Here is a 19,129-nt window from a genome sequence, read left to right on the forward strand (position 1 = left end):
CGAGTCCCAGCTGATCGGGAGGAAATTGGGATTTCACAGTATCCTTCCCCTGCCACGCCCACCACACCATGCCACGCCCACCAAACCACACCCACACACCGGTAGTAAAAAAAAATGAATCCCACCATTGCTCCTCTCCCCTTACATGCTACGAGATAAGCAATTACTCTATTCAAAATACCATGCTTTCCATGGAGCCACTGGGATCGACCCTTAGTTGCTTCATGAGGGAGACAGACTGAAATCTTGACTCATACAGTGCCATATATGATCTCCCTTGAGTTGCCTCAGGAATGGGATTCTGAGTAGGAGAAGAATTAGGATGAAAGTAGGGCATCCTACTCTATTCTTGGTTTATGTGATGATATGAAAGTGGTATAAACACCACTATCAGTCTATGTGAAGCAGTAAATGAGGTGGGGAGCAGTTGAGAGCCAGACTTTTTAGAGCAAAGATTGAAATTATGTCAGCAGCCAAGAACTGCCCAGCTTTTAAGATCAAGCAGCACATGGCAAAGCGTCCATTAAATTGTAGGGCAAGATTAGGACTATTTCACCATGCAAAAACAGAGGATATTAATTTATGCTACATGGGGGAGAATCCTCTCTCCAACTTTCCTAGTGTGGGGCCTTATGCTGGACCTGTAACTGTGAACTACTCTTGGTCTTTTGCCTGGCCATGATGAGTCAGTTTCCTATCTCCTGTTGTATAGAGTTGTTAAACTACTTATGCAAAAGTGAGGGAGGGTATTTCTTTTCTTCCCACTAGTTAGACTTACTCTTCCATTTCTAACCCCTTTGTCCCAACTGGTATTTTGTTTGTTTACAAATGCAGGGTTACTGGAGGGCAATGCTGCATCAAGGGCACATGGTACTTAGCTGACATTGATAGCACCACTTCCCACCAATGGGAAGTTCTGTATGTTTAGAATGATTCGGCAGGCAGGCTGGCATTGATCCCCCCTAAGCTTAGGTATCCTAGGTCAGTGTCTGCTCATCTTTATATTCATCTTTATTCTTTAGGCAACCTTCTCTGGGGAGACGTTTTGTGCCATTGTTACTGTGAAAGTCCGAAATCTGGTGAATGTCGACATTCACCGGTGAATGTCGACATTCACATAGTCGCTTGGTGTATGTCCTTATCCTCTCGACACCCTTACCCTAATACCCTTACCCTAATACCTCGGCTCCTCGCTTCCTTTTAAGCGTCTTCTGTTCGCGGAGTTCTTTTTTTTTTAAACCTGCGATCCTGCGCGGTTAGAACGCCGCGAATTGAAAAGCAAAAGTAAAGCATTACGCTGACTCGTTATATATGTCACAGTGAAAGACCGAAATTGGTATGTGTCGACATTCACCGGTGAATGTCGACATTCACCAACATTCACCGGTGAATGTCGACATTCACCAATTTCGGTCTTTCACGGTGACACCATCAGTCTGTGGTATGATTGTGACAATGCAGAAATGATTCCTATGAAGACTTAGTCTTTGAGAGTGATTTTATATCTAACTTATTTCTAAAAAAATATATCACAATCTCATACAGCATAGACAAACCTCTTAAACGAAACATGTAAATGATTTCATGACATTATGTGCTAAAAGTATTCTAAACATAAAAGTGAACATGATGAATCTTTTTTTCTTGTAGATGATGAGCAATTTATTTGCAAAAAAAAAAAAAAGCCCTCAATTTCCTGCAATCAACCAAGCTGAAATGACAGACTTAATTGGTTGCCTTCCCTTTTGTCATCATAGCAACAAATAAAGCTCTCAAAATAAATGCTTTTTGTCCTTCATTTACTGCAACACACATCTAGGAATCTTTCCTTTAAGTCAAAATCCATGATGTTGTAAGATCATTTCATCTGCTTCCAAAATGAAGAAATGAACTAATGTTATATCAGTTCAAAGAATTCATCCTATTGTAAAGCAGCAATAAATTCTACCAATGCAACTATTACTTAATAAATCAGTCGTGTAGTGTCTTTAGTTTTATGCAACTAACACATGTCTGTTCACAAATTAACCACATCATCTATGACATCTAGAGTAATGGCCCCCAACCTTCTGGGGCACCAGGGACCAGTTCTGTGGGGAGGTTTTCCCACGGACCAGAGGGGACATGGTTTTATATGCTGCCTGCATTTGGTGGATGGGGCTTCACTTGTTTGCGCTGTGGAGAAGAGCCACTCTGTGCAGGAGACTCCTTAGTGCTAGACTCAGGTCAGCACGAGTCACAGTCCCATTCCCCTCCTTCCTGAGCCAACATGAAGGGGACCGTGGCTCACGCTGACCTAAGTCTAGCGCTGAGGAGTCTCCTGCACAGCGTGGCTCTTCTCCACAGCGCAGCGGAAGGAGTTGTTGTCCCCGCCACCATGATCCTAGGGTATTTTGCTTGCATGCGCAAGAAAGAGATGAAAGAGAAAAGGGGAGAAAGAGAGAAAGATAGAGAGAAATGAAAGAGAGCTGGAAGGAGAGAATGTGAGAGATGGAAAAGAGAGGGAAACAAATTAGTGAGAGAAGGGAGAGAGGGAGAGAGAAATGAAAGGGAGCTGAAGGGAGAGAATGAGAGAGAGAGAAAAGAGAGGGAAACAAATCAGCGCTAAAAGCGACCACCGTCCTCCCTCCCTTCCTCTCCACACCTTCCCCCCTGAAAGCTTTTTCCCAAATAATACCAGCAGCCATTTCATCTCCACCAAAGTAGATACATATACGCATGCGTGTAAACAAAAAAATAAAATAAAATAAAAAATGGCAGAAATGGAGAAAGGAGTGAGACTTCCAGAAAATAAAAGAAGCAGGAAGCTGGCTCATCCTGTAAAAAGGGAAATCAATGAAGAGATGAAGGTACATCTCTGCGCTCCCCCTTTATTGTCACTGTATTGCAAGCAAGAAGGGAAGAAAAAGGGAAGAGTTGAGTCACAGGAAGAACGAGCACTCTCTACTATGAGGCAGGAGAACTGCGTGCCTCACCTACCTCAGGACTTTTTAGGCTTTTAACCCTCGCTTAACTCTGCTCGAGCGATCATAAAACACCTAAAAAGTCAGACTAGATGAGGCATGCAGTTCTCCTGCCTCATAGTAGAGGGTGCTTTTTTAGAGGCTTTTTTAAACAGCTAGGCAGTCATTCACGGTGAGGCAGCAGCTAGCTAGCCTCACCTCAGCACTCGCCTTTTCCCTTTTACATTTTTTTTCTTTTCATGATGAGGGCGGTGAGGCTGTGCCTCCCCTGCCTCCCCTGACTGCACGTCAATGATCCAATGCCTTGGAATTTTTTGTATCCTTCTCCTCACTGATACCTTCCAACAATGAGATGGCTTTCATGCTTTGTTAGCTCTTTGCAGACCATGTCTTTTGCTGTAAATGTCAGAAATGTCAGAAAAATCCTACAAGAACAGCTGAACTTTATATGGGCTTGATCAGAGTCACATTAATTGTGTGCTACTATTTAACATCAGTTTGAATGTGATTGGTTAATTCTGAACACAGCTACTTCCCTACTTATAAAAGGATGTGCGCACTGAACCACGTTATTGCATGTTTGTATTGTTATTCTTTCCACTAATGATTTTAGTTTGTTTTTCAACTGACCTGTGCAACCTATATGTTATATTAAATATACAAAAAATTCTGGAGTGATTCATCTTGGTCTGATTTTTTTTATATTTCACAAACCTGCATTTTAACAGGATTGTGTAAACTTTTTATATCTACTGTAAGGTGGACTACAGCCCCCCTTAATCTCATGCCAAGACTATTTCTCATAAATTATTAATAAGATAACTTTCTTAGGAAACATAAGTTTTAATCATTACTATCACATTTCTGCATGTTGCTTTCTATCTATAGCTCTCCCTCCGAATTTGGTATACAGGTAGTCCCTTGAGTTACTACCACAGTTGAGCCCATAATTTTGTTGCTAAGTGAAACATTTGTTAAGTGAGTTTGCCCCATTTTATGACTATGCTTGCCATAGTAGTTAATGAATCACTGTGGTTGTTAAGTTAGTAACATGGCTATTAAGTGAATCTGGCTTCCCCATTGACTTTGCTTGTCCGAAGGTTGCAAAATGTGATCACATGATCCCAGACACTGCAACCGTCATAAATATGAGGCAGTTGCCAATTTTGATTACGTGACCATGGGGACTCTACAACAGTCATAAGTCACTTTTTTCAGTGTTGTTGTGACTTTGAATGGTCACTAAATGAACTATTCTAAGTTGATACTACCTGTGCTAGTATCAGGTAAGAAACCATAAACCTGTACAGTATTCTAATAAGGCTAGTAATTCACTTAATAACATCTATGAAAACAAAATGCAAAGGTAAAATAAAAGCAGAATCAGGCTGGATTTGATGCAGAGAGGCACAACTTGCATTAAGATCTCACTACTGCAATCAAAGCTATCCAAAAGCCACACCTTGGAGCAAAATTGCATATATAGTTATTAAATTACATAACAATGCTGACTGCTGAATACTGCTTCTCAATTATTCTAGCAAGCATGAATGTATAATTAAGTATCATGATAAGAGGCCTAGATCTACATAAAGAGAAACCATGGCTTCAAAACCTATGCAAAAAGGAATCCCATTCTTACTGAACAATCATTCCTATAAATTAGAAAAGAATGTCTATGCCCTTTTCATGTCATGCTCATAGTTTGTCACTGGCATGGGCATATTATTGCAAAAATTAGTATTCTGTGTTCAGATGCCCTTGCATATACTCAACTATCATATATAAGAAAAAGTACTTTAACCATTTCAAAAATCTTCCATTTTGGGGGAGGGGGGCGTTCAAAGAAATTCAGAGAGAGGCATTAAGAGTCCCATAGCCTGTCATGATCTCTTTGACAACTCTACTGGCTGATGAACAGAAGAGAAGGTAAACCAAGTTGCATGCAATGGCACAATGCTAAATGGAGCTCACACTGATTTCATGTATCTTTACACTGAAATAGTCTTGTAAACAATTCATCTGAAGAGCTAGAGTAACAATTAACAGGGAACAGGAGGTAGGCAGATAGGCAGATAGGGATGGAGGGAGAGAGATTAGAAAGAAGATGATAGATAATAGATGATAGATAGGCAGATAGAGATATAAATAGTGTGTGTGTGTGTAATACACCCACACTTCCTTTTTTCACTTGCAAAATATGACCTATACAATATATAGTGAATTCAGAAAATATCCAGATCCCCTTCACTTTTGTCAATTTTGTTGTGCTGCAACCTGATTCTACAGTTGGTGAAATACATTTCCTCTCATTAACTTAGTACCCTACTATGTCAAAGTGAAAATAGAATTTTAGAAATGTCTGTAAATTTATTAAAAAGAAAAAAAACTGAAATATCACATTGGCGTAAGTATTCAGACCTTTCACTCAGTACTTTGTTGAAGCACCTTTGGCAGCAATTACAGCCTCAAGTCTTTTTTGGGTATGACACGATACACTTTGCACACTGGATTGGGGGATTTTATGCCATTCTTCCTTGAAAATCCCCTCAAGCTCACTCAGGTTGGATGGCAACCATCAGTGTATGGCCATTTTCAGGTCCCTCCAGAGATGTTCAATAGGGTTCAAGACAGGGCTCTGGCTGGGCCACTCCAGGACATTCACAGAGTTCTCCCTAACTCACTCCTGTGTAATCTTGGCTGTGTACTTAGGATCATTTGTCATGTTGGAATGTGAACCTTCGGCGAAGTCTGAAGTCCCGAGCACTGTGGAACAGATTTTCATTGTGAATATCCCCTGTATTTACTCTATTCAGCTTTCCCTCCCTTTTTTGCACTGGGGAGAGGCTTCTGTAGCCACTCTGCCACAAAACCCAGATCGGTGAGGGGCTGCAGTGATGGTTGTTCTTCTGGAACTCTGTCCCATCTCCACATAAGATCTCTGGAGTTCGGTCAGAGTGACCATCGGGTTCTTGGTCATTTCTCTTACTCAGGCTCTTCTCCCCCGACTGCTCAGTTTGACCGGGCGACCAACTCTTGGAAGAGTCCTGGTTGTGCCATTTGAGAATTATGGAGGCTTCAGTGCAGTAGAAATTTTACTGTAGCCTTCCCCAGATCTGTGCCTTGCAATAATCCTGTCTCTGAGCTCCTCAGGCAATTTCTTTGACCTCGTGGCTTTTTCTCTGCTACAGTATGCATTGTCAGCTGTGTGGCCTTCTATAGAGAGGTGTGTGCCTTTTCAAATACAATACAATACAATACAATAGCAGAGTTGAAAGGGATCTTGGAGGTCTTCTAGTCCAAACCCCTGCCTAGGCAGGAAACCCTATACCGTTTCAGACAAATGGCTATCCAACATCTTCTTAAAGACTTCCAGTGTTGGGGCATTCACAACTTCTGAAGGCAAGCTGTTCCACTGATTAAGACTCCCTCTTCTTTGAAATATTGGAACACTGCTATCATGTCTCCCGTAGTCCTTTTTTTCATTAAACTAGACATACCCAGTTCCTGCAACCGTTCTTCATATGTTTTAGCCTCCAGTCCCCTAATCATCTTTGTTGCTCTTCTCTGCACTCTTTCTAGAGTCTCCACATCTTTTTTACATTGTGGCGACCAAAACTGAATGCAGTATTCCAAGTGTGCCCAATCAAATAATGTCCAATCAATTTAATTTACCACAGATCGACTCCAATCAAGCTATAGAAACATGTCAGCAACAATCAAGAGAAATGTGGGGGCACTGGAGCTAAATTTCAAGTGTACTTATGCCAATGTAATATTTCAGTTTTTCCTTTTTAATACATTTACAGCCATTTCTAGAATTCTGTTTTCACTGTGTCATTATGGGGTACTGAGTGTAGATTAATGAGAAAAAAATGAATTTCAACAACTATAGAATCAGGCTGCAGTATAACAAAATTTACAAAAGTGAAGGGGTCTGAATACTTTCTGAATGCACTGGACATGTGGAAGCATCAGCAGGCAGAGTGATGGATTGCCCTACAAGAGACATGGTCATATGCTGTAAATATTCCAGAAAAGTGTAGGAACAATGTAAGCAATGGTATTGAGTGCAAAATTCAGCTTCTAGTCCTTTGAAAGTATGAGATTATACTTGAAAATGTGTGAGAAGCCAATGCCTGCTGAAATTGCAGGTCAGCTTAGACGCTAGATATTATCAAATCAGACGTGGGTTGCTACCGGTTCGGCCCGGTTCAGTCGAACCAGTAGTGGCGGCGGTGAGAGGCTCTGCCCACCCGCTCTGACGAGCACGAGCAAACCAGTAGTAAACCAGTTAGCAACCCACCACTCTATCAAATGATATGGGAATTACATTTCTGAGCAATGTGTTTTGCATCTACCCTTGATATCACAAGGTATGTGTGCACATATTGGTTGACTGAATAAATTTATATGTCACCCGTCTCACCCAAATTTATGAAATTTGGAAGGTTGCTGGGTGATATACAGCATTAAAAATACTAGAATCCAAAATAATGGGAAGAGAATAATATATGTCCAGGAAGAAATGTTTCCCGATTCAGCAGGAACAGGTTTCATGTTAACAGAAGATGTAAAAATGAACTTTAAAAAATAAATTAAAATTAAAAATTTCTATTCAAATTAAAATGAATTCCTTCCACCAACACTCAGCCTAGAATTTAAAAAAACATGATCCATATCAGATCCCAGGGTGCTGGAAGTCCATTGCTTAATGGGATGGGGGCATTAAGAAAGGAGCCAGCAAATAAGGAGGCGGGAACGGACGGACGGACACACACACACACACACACACACACACACACACACATGACACATCTGCTTTATCTACCAGCTTTATCAACAGAAACAAGAAGAGTAAAGAGACACAGAAATGGGTAAAGCCCCTCCCCCACCCCTCAGCACAAAAGCCTCTGAAAAATCAGAACTGACAACTTGGAAGCTATACTCAATGGGGAGAGAAAACTCAGTTGGGAACACGGAGAAGGGGGAATTAGTTGACTGGAGAGAAAAAGGAAGTCAGTGATATCAGGCCATTCCCCACCCCCTACCCCCATGCAAAGCCTTGATTCAGCAACAGGGTAAGAGCACAAAGCCAAGGATAAGGGAAAGAAGGACAGAATAAGAAAGCCTCTAAGGAAGTATTTGCTTCAATCCAGTGGGCCTTAGAGAAGGCTATGAAAATAATCTATATTAATCGCACTAACAGATACTAGAGTCAGGCATTCAAGAGTCTATAAATAATCTGATTTATAACATGGCTCAAATCTTCGCCTGAACACAGCTGCAGGAAGTTCTCGGCATATGACTGCAAGTGGGACTGGAATTTCCATTGTAAGTCATTACGATTGTAAGTCAAGTCAGATCCAATTTTATGACAATTTTTCTGCAGTTGTTGTTAAGTGAATTCAGTTTCCCCAAGGGGTGTATTTTGCCAGAAATCAGCAGAAAAGGTAACAAGCTATGATCATGTGACTGAAGGAAGTTGCAGCTGGTAGCAAATGTGAGCCAATTGCCAAGCACCCAAAATGTAATAATGTGACCCCAGGGATCTTGTGACAGCAGGGTGGATTCCTGCCAGTTCTAACCTCTTCTATAGAAGAGGTTCCACAAATCTACAGTGCTGTTTAGAACCGGTTCCAGCTCCCTCCCCCCGCCCATCCTCACATCATCAAGATGAAGAGCGAGAGGAGGAATTCTGGGAGTTGAAGTCTACAAGTCTTTAAGCTGTCAAGTTTGAACACCCCTGGGTTTTTTTTCTAAAGGATTAGGGGTGCAAGGGTCTTGTAACTTGACAACTTTAAGACTTGCGTGCTTCAAATGCCAGAGTTTCTGAGCCAACATTTTGGTTGCTAAGCAAGTGCGTTGTTAAGTGAGTTTCACCCCATTATACAAGTTGGCCATGCCCACCTAGTCACATGGCTGGCAAGCCACTCCCACCCGGTCACATGGCCAGCAAGCCACTCCCCCAAACAGGCCACACCTCCAGAAGAGGTTCTAAAAAAATTTGAAACCCACCACTGTGTGACAGTCATAAGTCACTTTTTCTGAAGTCATCTTACTTTGAACAGACATTAAACGAACAGGCATAAGTCAAGGACTACTTGTAATACTATATTCCTCTCATGCAAACTGTCTTGTTCTTTAGAAAGTAGTTTGCTTAAAAAAGAATGACTTAGTGATGCAATTGCAAGTATCTTATTTATTAAGATATACCTGCCTTCAAATTTGTATGGTGGTTCAAACAGATTATGCTACCCTATTGACTCTCCAGATAATCTGGCATCCAAAACTCATGTCCCTCAGAGCAAATTCTAATTCACTAAAGTTCTCCTTCCACTACCTAACCTCATGCCTTCTAGATGTGTTGCACTACATCTTCCATAATTCCCAGTCAATATGGACAAACATTGTCCTATTAGGAACTGTTGGAGATGTAATCTAGCACACTCAAAGGACAGTATGCCCTACCATTGCAGCTTAGCTAGCTTCATCTTATACCTTGAGTTAACTTGCTTTGGTCCCAACCATTTTACAGTACTGGCAAAAGCAGAAGAGCAAATATGGCCTCTATCCTTAATGAAAGTACAGAACCCCCCCCCCCCCCCCCAGGTGAAGTTATTAAAGCAGAACATTCCACAAGTGCTTCTCCCTCCGGTAGTAAAAGTACCTTTGTAATAATAAATTAAATAACCCTTCTGTTCCTTTCCATTGAATGAATGGCCTGAAACAACAACCTCATTCTACATCATGGGAAAACCAAGCATATCCTACGTTTGGATCTATCTGACATCTGGTCTAAAGCTAAACTACTTGGGTTCAAAGGGTCTGCATTCAATGCGCCACTGCATGAATTTGTATTGCTGTGGCCACTTTTCTAAAATGGCTAAGAAGGAGATTCGTAACCAGACCCAAAGTAGCACATCTAAAATTGAAAAAGTCAGCTTGTATTCAGCCACTGCCTCTAGTTTCCAAGAATGTAAACTAGTAAAGCCCCCTTCTACCACCCCAGCTTCTCTTTTAAAAGAAAAGAAAAAAAGAGCAGCAAAATTGCCACATTTTTAAATAAAGCAGTGGACACCAAACACCTACTTTTTTACTTGTAAAGAATGCTGTTCTTGGAGATAAATATGATATGAGAGCATTTTGTTTTGTCACTACCGTCTCCCACGCAAGAGAACTTTTGAAAATGTCAAGTGAGGTACTAAGCTTGAGGGAACACAATGGAGATGCTCTTTGGCATGTTGGAACCCATGGCCACCACACCGGCTATTCCTACCCCGGGGGCATGCCATCTGTAACACCAAAGTCAACATATCAGCAAAATCCACTGAACTAAGTCCCATGATAAAAGCATCCCCAAAACCTCCTCAGGGGCTATTTTCCACACTCAAAAGCTCCTACACAGATCTTCCTAAGTGCTTCTGAAGTAGATGAATCACCTTTTGCTTCAGGGAAGAATAGATCAGAATCACAGAGTTGGAATGGACATTGGAGGTCATCTAGTCAACCCCCCTGCTCAAGCAGGAGACCCTATACCATTTCAGACAAATAGCTGCCCAGTTTTTTTAAAAAGCCTCCAGTGATGGACCAACAACAACTTCTGAAGGCAACCCATTCCACTGGTTAATAGTTCTCACTATTAGGAAATTTCTCCTAAATTCTAGGTTGCTTTTCTCCTTGATTAGTTTCCATCCATTGCTTCTTGCCTTGCCTTCTGGTGCATTGGAAAATAGGCTGACTTTCCCTTCTTTGTGGCAGCCCCTCAAATGTTGAAACATTGCTATCATGTCATTCAGTCTTTCTTTTCACTAGACTAGACATACCCAATTTCTGCAAATGCTCTTTATATTTCAGCCTCCAGTCACCTAATCATCTTTGTTGCTTTTCTCTGCAATTTTTCCAAAATCTCAACATCTTATTTATATTGTAGTGACCTAAACTGGATGCAGTATTCCAAGTGTGGTCTTACTAAGGCTTTATAAAGTGGTACCAACACTTCACATGATCTTGATTCTATCCCTGTTAATGCAGCCTAGGATTGTATTGGCTTTTTTGGCAGCTGCAGCACATATTTAAGTGATTGTCCATTAGGACTCCGAGATTCTTTTCACAGTTACTGCCATTGCCTTCTTTTAGCAGCAACCCAGGAAAAGGAAAGAAAGCATAAATTCATTTGTGTCTAAATATATTTGTGTTCTATTTCTCCTTTATGCGTAGTAGTGTGTATCTAGTCTTGTATGGCTTAGGAGGAGCATTGTAGTGAGCAAGGTAGTAGGACTTCTGGGAAAGAAAATTAAGCTTAGCAATGGGCAGAGATACCCCAACAATAAAGCAAACCTGTGTGTTTTCAGGTGCCAAGTAATCGAGGCTATACATAGTAAGGTAGCTTAATGGATGTACAGTTTTATAGCCTGTTCCCCTGATGCATAATATATATTACTTATTCAAATCAAAATATGATAAGTCCACCCTGTTGCATTTAGAGGATTTCCTGCTGGAACCCCCTGTTCAGTGGGACCCCAGGTGTCTGCCACAAAGCCCTACCTCAAAGCCATCAATTGTGCTTTGCCACTGATAAGAGAGAGAGGTCTACTTCACAACGTAATATCCATTGAGTAATATCCTATGCAAATTGCATTAAAACGGAACACTATCCTCTCGGAACACTATCCTCTCGTAGAGCTGCTCCTTACTGAAACTGAGCTTATACGCCCATGCACACACCCAGTTGTCTAGATGATGGTGTTCCCCAAGTGGGGCCACTCTCCTTTCTTCCTCAAACATCAAAATGCCTTAGATTTTGTGTGTCGATTGGTTAAATTATAGTAAAGTCTGTGAACCCAGACTGCTGGACCAAAGCCTTCTGGTATTCGGTGGAAGCTTCTGTTATACACAAGCCAAGGCATGTTCAGAAAGATGCCATGAGCTGGGGCGGGGGGGGGGGGGAGGGGGGGGAGGAAGAGGGAGAGGGAGAGAAGCTGCAGATGAATGGGGCAGAGGCAGAATTATTGCTGGTTGATCAGTCACAACAGAGAGGAAGTTGAACAACCGGAACCTTGAAGAGGGGATGTTGCATTATAATCAACAGCTTTGCTGAAGGGTGTCTTCAGATGGGAAGTGGAAATGAATATTTTACAGAGGAGAGGTTGCTGGGAATCAAGACTCCGGGGTTCTTTTCTTTTTCTGTCAATCTGGTGTATTTCTTTTTTTTTTCCCACTAAGGAGCCTCACATTATATCCTGAACCAATAACCACACATCTTTTATCTGTGAGACCATGTTCATGTCCATGCTCCTGGAACATCAAAAAAAAAAAACCCAAAACACCCCAGTATTGTAGCTTTTGCTTCGTTTTTTTTACCACCTCTAGCAATAATATTATCTGGGTTGAAAAATCTGGGTCACATTTTTCTAGGGGCGGGGAGGGGTGGCGGGACAACGCATTCGTCTGCCAGCAATAAAAAACGCAGCCGCAATGGATCCCCGCAAGGAGGATGATCCTTGACAAGGCAGTCATCCCAGTGGGAATGGGGCTCCGGGCTCCAGCAGACGGTGCCCTGAATCACCCGGGCCTACATGCTCACAGGCAGAGGGGGGAAGTGAGAGGGCCACCACGCCGTTGTTACTGCGGTTATCACCTGCAAAAGCATGAAGACATCCAGCTCCGGAGGGCCGCTTCTGCCGCCCCCTCCCCCGCTCCCCATTCCCTGGCTACGATAGCGCAGTGGCGCTCCCGAAGCACGCCCCCCCCCCAGTACCCGTCCACACAGTGCATCCCTATCCCCTCATACGCAACCCGCCCCTTTCGCCCGCTGCAGGCAACTGAGCAGCCCCCCACTTCGTCCTCCGGTCCCCGTGTTCTTGACTCTCCACCTCGTGCAGCCCCACCCACTCCAGCAGCCGCCCCACTGGGCGCCCCCTCCCGTCCCCCCGCAACCCCGAGCTCACCTTTCACTTGGGTCTCGTATTCGGCCAGGCTGCCTCGCTCGCGGCGCGCTTTCCCCGGCGCGTTCATCTCGACGGGTTGTGGCAGGGCGCAGCAGGGCCGCCGCCGCTCGCCTGCAAGATGCGCACGGGAGATGCGGCGCGGTGTGCCGCGCTCCTGGGCGAGGCACCGCCCCCTTCTGGTTGCCTTCCCCACAGGAGAAGCTGGGGCTGGAGCGGATGGATTAACCCGCTGCTTTCCGGCTTCCCCTCCTCTCCTCTCCGTGCCAGCCACTATCAGCCCCCCGGTGCCAGGCGCTATAGTCCAGGGTTGGAGCCAAAGGCTTTGTGTCACTCTCTCCAGCGCTCGGACTGCACAGAAATCAACAGCAACCGAAGAAACGCCAACGGCGACTGTTGCACCACCAGATTGCACCCTCCTCTGCGAATTGCGTTGGCGTAACTACAGTACACCACCTCCTCCTCCTCCTCCTCCTCCTCCTCCTCCTGCGTCGCCCATTTCCAAGCAAATAAGATGGTCGTGAGTTGCCGCTGAGAAATTACACCTTTCCCTTCATCGCTTATTTTTCAAAGAAAAACAACAGCACATTAGTCATACGGAGTTGGGGCTGTAACTTGGGATAAAGCCACATGCTCAATGGAAGATCTTTGGTGCTTCATGTTGCAAGAGGACAGGCACAGACGATTGTATCTGCAAGAGTGAGCAAAACTGTTGTGCTTGTATCAGTGCACTGACCGAACAGGAGGAGTAACAGGAAAAGCATGATATAAGAACTATCTGTTATGGCTCTGCACTATTTGTGAACCAGGCTACCATGGCTTGCTCCATAAATCATAGTGTATCAATCTTGGCTTTTGATGAAAATAAGGCTCAAAGTTATTGCATTCTGTTAAATTTTGCCTTCCCAGGGAAGGGGAACTAAACCACTTAAAACAAGTGTCAAAATAGAATAAGATTCCTTTTTTCACACACACTTTTCTCTCAAGTCTCCTTCTTTTGATTCAAGCTGCATAAATGATTAAATATCTCCAGAAATCCCTTCACTGAATGCAGGGCCGGATTTAGATGAAAAAAGGCCCTAGGCTATTCCACTTATGGGGCCCTTTCACCTCCCATTTTTAAGTTTGTAAATTACATGAGAGATAATAAAATACATCATTACTGTGATATATATCAATATATTAAATGAAACATGTTGTAATTGGTACTAACTTTTATAAAAAATGTGGCACGGATAATAAATAAAAATAAAAGGCCACTCTTGATCTTGAGGCCCTAGGCTGAAGCCTAGTTAGCCTATAGGAAAATCCCGCCCTGACTGAATGCCTTTGTGGCATAGATTAGAGGTGAATGGGGCTGGAGCTGGAAATCAGGCTTCTTTATGTCTGCCCTTTAAATAAACCCATTTCATTGTATTGGAAGATACTGTTTTCTCTCCTGGAAGATAATTTCTCTCTTGGAAAATAAAAGGAATGGGAAGCACATAATGCGTTTTGCCTCAGGCAATGAAATTTCTCCAGCCAACTGAAGGCAGAAGTATTTAGCTGAAGTAGATTATCATTAGGCCAGAGATGGACATCCTGGTGCTCTTGGCCAACATGTGCATGTAGATACTATCTTGGCATTCATCCAGCAATCTCACTCACCTAATTTTTGATAGGCTCCTTGAATCATAAATAAATGAAATGGCAGAATGCCAGACTTCAAATTCATTTTCATTTCTAAGAACATCTCTGGGATCCACATGGGCCTCAAAGGCAATTGGTTAAAATGAGTCATGGCTGCAGCCTTTTTTGAAATTTGCAAATATGTGCAAGGGTGACAGAAGGCATCTAGGAGCCAGGAAGCTAGTTTGGGGTACATCAGTCTTCTGTGACTGATCATGTGGACCGCATCAGAAAAAAGGACATTTTCCAGTAGAGTGGAGGGAGGGGTCACTGAAGGGTTATTACAGCCTGATTGGTCCATTTGACTGAGAGAAAACTTCTTAGCCTTCGGCTTCTCCCGTTGGCTCCCAGTTTCCTCTCAGTCAAGAAGGTCCAAAGACTAAATTTTGGTTCCCAGAGTGATTGTGAGTACAAAATTCGAGATTTATTTGGTCAATTGGATATTCTAAATCAAACTAAAAGTACTAGAATCAAAATAGAGCTGTGCCCAATAGGACAAGCCATCGCGGTCCTAAATAGGCAGGGAGAGCAGCGCGGAGCGTCGCTCTTTCCATCCAACTCCCTGCGGGCCTTTTTTTTTTTCCCTCGACTGATCCTGGTGACTCGGGCGTGCCGGGGGGCTTACAGCTCACAAATCCTCCCCCGAGACGATTTGCTTGCCTTAAAGCCGCAGCGCCGGCGGCCTTTTGCCGCGCGTGAAGACCGGCAGCTTCTAAACGCGACCGCGCCGCCTCTACCGGGTCGGCAGTGCCCTCGGCGGCGGCGCGCGAACGAGACCGGAGCGCCAGCGGCTCTTGCCGGGCGTGAAGACCGGCGGAGATCGTACACGAGCCACGATCCTTTGTTTTAAAAGCGGCAAGCCTAACAAACTGCTGGGGAGACAAGCGGCAAACTCGCGCGCCATTTTAACGGCCGCTTGAGGAGAAAGACATTAATTTCCAACCGGCGGCCATTTTGAACACGTGTCGGGCCTAGCTCTCCAGGCCTAGCCAGCTCCCACCAGCATTCAAGGCCCAAGCTGAGCGCTCCCACCAGCAAGAGGCTTCTGGCTGCGACTACTCTACACTCCTCTTTCATCAAGACACGTGAGTGGGGCGATGGCAGCGAGATCCGAGGCCGCTCAAACGGCGGCTCCCCAGGCCCAAGAAGATAAGTCAGGCCCCACTGCCCCAGCTAGGCCTCGAGTTTCCAGGCCTTCTGCGGAGGATCGACCCTCCAGAGCCCTACAAAGGGACGAGCTTAGGCGTTCCAGGGCGATTGAAAAGGCCATTGAGAGGGCGGAGAAGAAGAAGGCCAGGGATCCCAGGCCTAGATCTAGATCCCCCAGATCTGAGGCCCCGTGTCATTCCCCTTCTGTCAACAGGGGGTTCAGCCCTTCTTCTCCCTCTTCCTCTTCATGCAGATCAGTTAGGAGTGAAGGACGGGGGGCTTCACCCCCACCCCCAACCTCCCCTGGGACAGGGGGCTTGGATAGGGATGACCCATTAGAGGGCCCTTCTGCAGGCACCTCCCAGGGTAGGAGGTCCCACAGGGATTCGATCCCCCACGACTATGATTCTGACTATGATGAGGAGGATCTAGAACACCTCCCTGAGAATCTAAAACGATTAATCTCTGCAGCCATTTCCAGGGGAATAGCTCAAAGAGACAGACCTTCCCGGCATAGTAGGATTACTCCCTTCAGCAGGGCCAGGTCTAGAACTTCTTCTCCTTCCCTCAGGAGCGAGGTCTCCTCTAGGGAGGAGGCCCGTCGTCAAGACGACTGGGGTTTCTCTGAGGAAGAGGATGCGGCCACTGATCAGCCCACCTCCTCCAACCTATTCATCCAGGCCATGTTTAAGCCACTACTGAAAAAGGCTAGGAGAACCACCAAGGTGGGCACGGGGGACCCCACAGTGCCCCCGCCCAGAGACCCGGATATGGTGATGTTTTCAAACACGGCCACCAATAAAGAGGAGATCCCTGCCCCTCCGCTGTTCTTGGAGGTGGCCACCAGTCAGTGGGCGAGGCCTTCAAATTTTTCTCCCCCTGGCAGCAATGACAGGCGGGCTTATAACATGGAAAAGGCCTTCTTACAGGCCATCCAATTACCGGCCATAGATCAACCGATAGCTGCCCTGGTCTCATCTTCCCCGGTGGTCTCGGGGGATGCGGCAGATAAGCTTAAGCCGGGAGATAAGAGGGCGGAGCTCACCTTGCGGAAAAATTACAAGGCTTCCGCATGGGCAATGCGGGCGGCGGCCGCCGCCTCGTATTTTAATCGCACAACCGTTATGTGGCTCCGCCAACTCCAGGATCGTATCCCGATCCAGGATGATCGCATCCATCAGGTTTTAACCAAGATTATGGCGGCCTGCCAGTATTCGGCCGACGCTACCCTGGATGCTATGCGATTCGGCTCCAGCGCCTTAGCTACCTCTGTGGCCGCACGCCGGCTCCTTTGGCTTAGAAATTGGCAGATCGATAATAAAGCCAAATGGGATTTAATAGCTGCCCCTTTTGCGGGTCCCAATCTCTTTGGGTCTGCTCTAGACCCGATCTTGGTGGAGAATAAAGACAAGAAAAAGGTGATGCCCACCTCCACCAAGAAGGCCGAAACACGCAGTCACCCGTATCGCAGGCCTTCCTTCAGGAGTTATGACAGGGACCAGGAGCCCCGTTTCCAGCAGTACAGACAGGATAGGCAATACAACAGACAGAATTTTCAGGATCGCTCCAGGTACCAGTCCCAATCCAAACGGCCCTTTCGTGGGGGGGGCGGCCGCCCCTTCCGCAGAGGGAAATGTCTCGAACCCGAGTCATCCCATAGGCGGCCGCCTGGCACTGTATGCGGACAAGTGGGACCAGATCACATCAGACGGGTGGGTCCGAGCGACCATTCGCCACGGCCTAAGGCTAGAGTTCCTCTCCTATCCTCCGAGACGCTTCAAAGTGTTTTCCCCGTCCCGGGATCCGGAACGCCGTCGTCTCATGGACCTCGCCGTCTCACACCTTCTGGAAATCAGAGCGGTGGAGGTCGTTCCGGAACCGGAGAAGGGGCGGGGCTACTATTCAAATCTATTTGTAGTCCCAAAGACCTTGGGGGGTTGGAGGGCGATCCTCGACCTGAAGCGCCTGAATCAGTATCTAGTCTACAGGCGCTTCAAGATGGCCTCCCTAAAGTCAATCCTGCAGGGCATTCGAAAGGGGGATTACATGGCCTCGGTAGATTTGACGGAGGCCTATCTTCACATCCCCATCCTCCGGGCTCACCGTCAATTCCTGCGATTCTCCCACAAAGGCCGACACTATCAGTACCGGGCCCTCCCATTCGGCCTGGCTTCGGCCCCTCGGACGTTCACCAAGGTCCTGGCGGCACTGGCGGCTTACCTGAGAGCCATTCCGGTGAGACTCCAGTGCTACTTGGACGACATCCTGGTGCAGGCAGGGTCCCTTCCCAGAGCCAAAGCAGACCTCCAGCTGACCATCCAATGGCTCCAGACACTAGGATTCTCAGTAAACTTTCCCAAGAGTCACCTATCCCCGTCCAGACAGATTCTGCATCTAGGGACAGTAATCGATTCCGAGTCAGGGAGGGTTCGCCTATCCCCAGACCGTCTGACCAGTCTGAGACAATTGATCACGTCCATCAGGACAAAAAGGTCCGTTTCCACCCTGACCTTATCCCGACTCCTGGGGAAGATGGTATCCTGTATAGGGATAGTTCCCTGGGCCCGTCTACATCTGCGTCCCCTCCAGTGGGCCTTGATACCAGCCCAAAGGAGAATGTTGAGCAACTCTCTGTGACCGCTTCGCTTAACGCCGGAAGTGAGATGCTCGCTCAAGTGGTGGATGTCCCCGGCATTGCGACAGGGGGCCTCAATTTGGGAGCCAGAGAGAGTACAAGTCACGACGGACGCGAGCCTTTACGGCTGGGGGGCCGTGATGGGGTACGACATGGCCCAGGGACGTTGGACTGCCTCGGACCTCAGACACAATATAAATTGGCTCGAGCTCAAGGCCGCGAGACTGGCCCTCCGGACTTTCCACCGCCATCTGCAGGGGCGACACGTCCTCCTGCTTACGGACAATGTAGCGACGAAAGCTCATGTCAACCGTCAAGGGGGGACTCACTCCCGAGCCCTGTGGCGGGAGGCACAGACATTAGGCCTATGGGCGGAGAGACACTTGGCCTCAATTGCAGCGGAACATATATCGGGGGAATCCAACCACCAGGCAGACTGGTTGAGCCGGGCGACTCTGGACAACGGTGAGTGGCAGCTGGTCCCAGAGTTGTTTCGGAAGATTTGCCTCAGATTCGGCAACCCCCTTGTAGACCTGTTTGCCTCCCCCGGCAACGCACAACTGCCGAGATTTTTCACCAGATTCAAGACTCCAGCAGCAGAAGGAGCGGATGCTCTCAGAGCCCGGTGGCCTCCGGGTCTCCTCTATGCCTTTCCCCCCCTTCCCCTCATCCCCAGAACCATTCGGAAGGTAGTCACAGAGAGGGCTCACGTCATTCTATTAGCCCCATATTGGCCGAGGAGACCATGGTTCGCAGACCTGGTCCAG

At 46.0% G+C, this 19,129-nt stretch overlaps 1 protein-coding gene across 1 annotated transcript in view; it reads right to left on the reverse strand.

The window, feature by feature from the left end:
- Positions 1-13,593, reverse strand: part of ARHGAP4 (Rho GTPase activating protein 4) — a 46,008-nt gene extending 32,415 nt beyond the window's left edge. The window contains exon 1 of the mRNA XM_081939022.1: positions 12,914-13,593. Coding sequence (XP_081795148.1) covers positions 12,914-12,980 — 67 coding nt within the window. The 5' untranslated portion in view covers positions 12,981-13,593. The remainder of the gene's footprint in view (positions 1-12,913) is intronic.
- Between the last annotated feature and the right edge of the window lie 5,536 nt (positions 13,594-19,129).

The sequence above is a fragment of the Natrix helvetica genome (genome assembly GCF_964273705.1).
Source record: "Natrix helvetica genome assembly, chromosome: 1".
NCBI lineage: Eukaryota > Metazoa > Chordata > Lepidosauria > Squamata > Natricidae > Natrix > Natrix helvetica.